Here is a 4,869-nt window from a genome sequence, read left to right on the forward strand (position 1 = left end):
CGTGACTTGCTAGGAGTTTTAAAAAGGTCAGAGATAGCTTCTGGTTGGATGAGCAAAGGTACGCCTTATTTGAATAAATTAAAGACAAGAATACTCCTTTACTATAAAACATCCTACACAGAAGTAACGAATCAGATTTGCTCTTGCAATTCTCCAAAGACGTCTTTGCATGTCTTTGCTTTTCTTTCTTTCTTCCTTCTTTTCCATTTGTCTCAGGTAAATGAATGCATGTCTCTGTTGTTCTGCAGTTTCTGTTGTAATTTGCATAAGTTGTCTTCTATTGGTTAAACTCTGTAATTCTGTGACGTCTACATTCATTGTTGTTTTCTGTGTGGCTACACGCGGCCTGTAGGGAGAACCTGGGATCCGTAAGAGGAAGATTGAGCCAGATATTTCCCAAAAATATACTATAACTTAAAATCTTCTTGAACATATCTCATATGGTTGTGTAAAAATCTGTTGTTTTGTGCATTTTGTTACCTCACTTGAGTTTAACCCATTCAGGGAGGACAAACAGCTTCGTGAAGATGTCACTCGTCTCAGTCGCCCTCCAAGATTAACCTAAAACAGGTTTAAATTTCTTTGAAATGCTTCCCTGTAGATCAGTGTCTGTAACTAATTCACAATGTGTGTGTGCCAAAGTTCTCACCAGTCTCATGAAGTGTGTGCCATAGGTCTGTATGAGCTTTGTATACTCGTTCTTAGTGGAGGAGTTGTAGTGAGTTGGCAGGACGTCTAACTGCTTTTTGAACTCTAAGCTTAAGGGAGGTGTGGATGATAATATAAATCTAGACACCAAGACAAAATTAGACAATTATTTCAATAACCATGACCTGTCAGAACGCAATGAAAACAGTCTAATTTCCATCCTACACATAATGGCTGCAGGTGACACTGTGTATGCTGAAAGTGTAGCGATCCTCTTTGCTCCTTTGTGAAACAAACTTGTAGGTATTGGAGCTGGTTCCTCCCGCATCGAAGTTGTCAAACAAAAACTTTTCAACATCCAGGCCAACCTGATGAAATACAGACAACACATGTAGTTTATAAGGTGTTAAACAAGAGGCCATATTTTTCTATCACTATTCTAACCACTTACTTCAGTTCTAACTGAATGCAAACTAAAAAGATAAATAGCTGATTCTTGGAAGAGCACATATGAACTGAAATGAAATGATGAAAGAAAATCAAACAGCAAGGTTTTTATCATGGCTGTGTTTTCAAAACTCAGGGCTGCATTGAAAATATTCTGAAATGTTTGAGAAAGCTTTGAGATGTTTCTTACCGTCCAATCATTGGTGTCTTGGGATGTGTAAGCCTGAACCAGAGAACTGTTGGGACATTTTAAAGGAAGAAATTATTATTAAACATCTACACAGTTCATTTTCATATTTTTAATTAGGTAGTTAAGCTGAGTGAAATTGTGAATTTATCTATTGTTATTTTAATTCCTAAACCATATTAAATAGGTATTCATAAATTACAGTTGTATTCAATAAATTAGAAAATNTTTCTTTCTTTCTTCCTTCTTTTCCATTTGTCTCAGGTAAATGAATGCATGTCTCTGTTGTTCTGCAGTTTCTGTTGTAATTTGCATAAGTTGTCTTCTATTGGTTAAACTCTGTAATTCTGTGACGTCTACATTCATTGTTGTTTTCTGTGTGGCTACACGCGGCCCGTAGGGAGAACCTGGGATCCGTAAGAAGAAGATTGAGCCAGATGGTTCCCAAAAATATACTATAACTTAAAATCTTCTTGAACATATCTCATATGGTTGTGTAAAAATCTGTTGTTTTGTGCGTTTTGTTACCTCACTTGAGATTAACCCATTCATGGAGGACAAACAGCTTCGTGAAGATGTCACTCGTCTCAGTCGCCCTCCAAGATGAACCTAAAACGGGTATAAACTTCTTTGAAATGCTTCCCTGTAGATTAATGTCTGTAACTAATTCACAATGTGTGTGTGTGCCAAAGTTCTCACCAGTCTCATGAAGTGTGTGCCATAGGTCTGTATGAGGTTTGTATACTCGTTCTTTGTGGAGTAGTTGTAGTGAGTTGGCAGGACGTCTAACTGCTTTTTGAACTCTAAGCTTAAGGGAGGTTTGGATGATAATATAAATCTAGACACCAAGACAAAATTAGACAATTATTTAAAAAACCATGACCTGTCCGAACTCAATAAAAAAAGTCTAATTTCCATCCTACCCATAATGGCTGCAGGTGACACTGTGTATGCTGAAAGTGTAGCGATCCTCTTTGCTCCTTTGTAAAGCGAACTTGTAGCCTTTGGAGCGGGTTCCTCCCACATCGAAGTTGTCAAACAAAAACTTTTCAAAATCCAAGCCAACCTGATGAAATACAGACAACACATGTACTTTATAGGGTGTTAAACAAGAAGCCATATTTTTGTATCACAATTCTAATAACCACTTACTTCAGTTCTAACTGAATGCAAACTAAAAAGATAATAAAATGCTGTTTCTTGGAAGAGCACATATGAACTGAAATGAAATGATGAAAGAAAATTAAACAGCAAGGTTTTTATCAGGGTTGTGTTTTCAAAACTCAGGGCTGCATTGAAAATATTCTGAAATGTTCAGCTTTGAGATGTTTCTTACCGTCCAATCATTGGCGTCTTGGGATGTGTAAGCCTCAACCAGAGAGCTGTTGGGACAATTTAAAGGAAGAAATTATTATAAAACATCTATACAGTTAATTTTCATATTTTTAATTAGGTAGTTAAGCTCAGTGAAATTGTGAATTTATCTATTGTTATTTTAATTCCTAAACCATATTAAATAGGTATTCATAAATTACAGTTGTATTCAATAAATTAGAAAATGCTTCCATACGTGGCTCGGTTTTCAGATTAAAAGTACTTAAACCCGCACTTCTGTATTAGAAAATATTTTTTTATTGATTTGCTGTGTTATTCCAATTTTCAATGTTACATTTGCATTACTTGTATGTTGAAAATTCTCATAATTAATGGTTTGACTAGAGAGAATATTTTTGACTTAAAGTTTACACCATAAAATATGTGAAGGTGTTTCGACTTGAAACTGAAAGTCCACCTGCTGCTTTGAAATGCAGTTAAAGTCAATAAGAAAATTGTTTAGGTTTTAACTCATAAAATTAAGTTCATGAAGTTTATTTACTAAGAAGAGAAAAGTTGTCTACAAATAGTTGTTTAAGTTCTGTTAGCGCATTAATCTTGGATTGAGTTTTAACTTACTACTGGAATTTAAACCAAATAATCATTTCACAATATGCAAACAAAAATGGCCTTTACCTGGTTAAAGAACACACATTTCTGTATTATTTTGACTTATGTTATCAAGTTTATTTAACTATGTATTTTATATTAGAATAATTAAAATATCATTTGCTAATGAATTTAATAAACAACAACAAACAACATAAATTCTGCTCAAAAACTTTTAGCAGAGAGTTATAACTTATTACAATGAACATTTGCCTTAATAACAACAGAGTCAGATCAATGTGACACACGTCCATCTCAGAATACAAAAACATGCCACTAAGCATTCTGGGAAATAGTTCCCATTCCTGTGTTTTTCTTCTGTCAGTGTTTTTAGCACTAACCTATAAACTCTAGTATATTCAACTGTTTTAGGTATGACAAAATTAATAAAATGCTAACATGGATTATTATTGTAAGTTTCTCAAACTCATACATTTAGGTTAAAAATCTAAAACTATATTTATTTCACTTAAAGACTAGAAGTTAGTAGACACAACTAAATGTGGCCCAAATGTTTTACAGTATATTAGGCTGACCTGCTCTGCAGAACAGGGTCAGTGCTCTACAGGCAAAGAGAAGTAAATACACAACCTCAGACTCCCTCCATAGCTTTGATTTCTTTAAACTGACTAGACGTTCTCCATGATTTGTCTCAAGTTTGGGATTTTGTCTTACAACTTAACTCTGCTTCAAACTTTACCAATTTTTTTGCTTTGGTCTTCATGGTGCTGTTTGTCAACTTAACTGTGAACTTAACTGAGAATCAAGGTGAATTTTATTGATTTTTTTAAAATTATACATTTATTTTAGGGAACCTCTCAAGTCAGCTGGTTGCTTTTGAATATATTATTAAGTATCAGAATATGAATATAAATGCACACCACATTTTCATATGTTGCTTCCACTTCAGTATTATGCACTATGTGTTGGTCTACCACATAAAGGTCCAGTAAACATATACTCTTGACTGCAACATGTAAAAAAAAAATCCTGTAATTGTTAGTTTAATTATGTGATTCAACTTTTACAGTGTTCACAATCTGGTTTAAATACTCGACCTAGCAGAAGTATGAAAACTGCTGAAGATGTCAGGATTACATTGACTGTTGGCACCCCAGACCAGAACAGAAGATGGACGCTTAAAATGAAGAAAAGTCACATTAATGTTAATCCCTCAAGTCAGATGTGCAGCTGTTTATTTATGCATCTTTAATTACTTTTTGGTAAGCATCGTTTTGAAGAGGGTTGGTGCAGAGTTTGCAGGTTTTCTTGGGGCTCAGGTAAGTCTTCACATCAATCACATGAGCTCCTTTTCTCTGCATTGTGACTATATCAAACCCTTCCCCCACCAGGTTGTGGCCTGGTACAAAAGGAGCAGCATCACACTCTGTTTGGGTCCCGATGCGACAGGACAGAACAGAGGAGTGAACAAGGAGGACGCTTAGGAGAAGAAGAGCTGAAGTTGAATCGGGGAGCATCGCTGTAGACAGAAGCTAAAAGATAGAGATAAAATAAATTAAATGATTTATTACATAGTGCATGGCATTTTCCTTATTTTTATGACTTATTTTTACAACATTATATAAGAAAGTTAGTTAACACTA

At 34.8% G+C, this 4,869-nt stretch overlaps 1 protein-coding gene across 1 annotated transcript in view; it reads right to left on the minus strand.

Annotated features, from left to right (window-relative positions):
- Window positions 1-414: 414 nt before the first annotated feature.
- Window positions 415-4,869, minus strand: part of LOC103146665 (perforin-1-like) — a 7,139-nt gene continuing 2,684 nt past the window's right edge. Inside the window, exons 2-7 of the mRNA XM_016677765.1 lie at window positions 4,483-4,745; window positions 3,802-3,827; window positions 2,619-2,664; window positions 2,206-2,348; window positions 650-788; window positions 415-561 (exon numbers count right to left, since the gene is read on the minus strand). Coding sequence (XP_016533251.1) covers window positions 415-561; window positions 650-788; window positions 2,206-2,348; window positions 2,619-2,664; window positions 3,802-3,827; window positions 4,483-4,743 — 762 coding nt within the window. The 5' untranslated portion in view covers window positions 4,744-4,745. The remainder of the gene's footprint in view (window positions 562-649; window positions 789-2,205; window positions 2,349-2,618; window positions 2,665-3,801; window positions 3,828-4,482; window positions 4,746-4,869) is intronic.

The sequence above is a fragment of the Poecilia formosa genome, unplaced genomic scaffold (genome assembly GCF_000485575.1).
Source record: "Poecilia formosa unplaced genomic scaffold, Poecilia_formosa-5.1.2 Scaffold164, whole genome shotgun sequence".
Classification (NCBI taxonomy): domain Eukaryota; kingdom Metazoa; phylum Chordata; class Actinopteri; order Cyprinodontiformes; family Poeciliidae; genus Poecilia; species Poecilia formosa.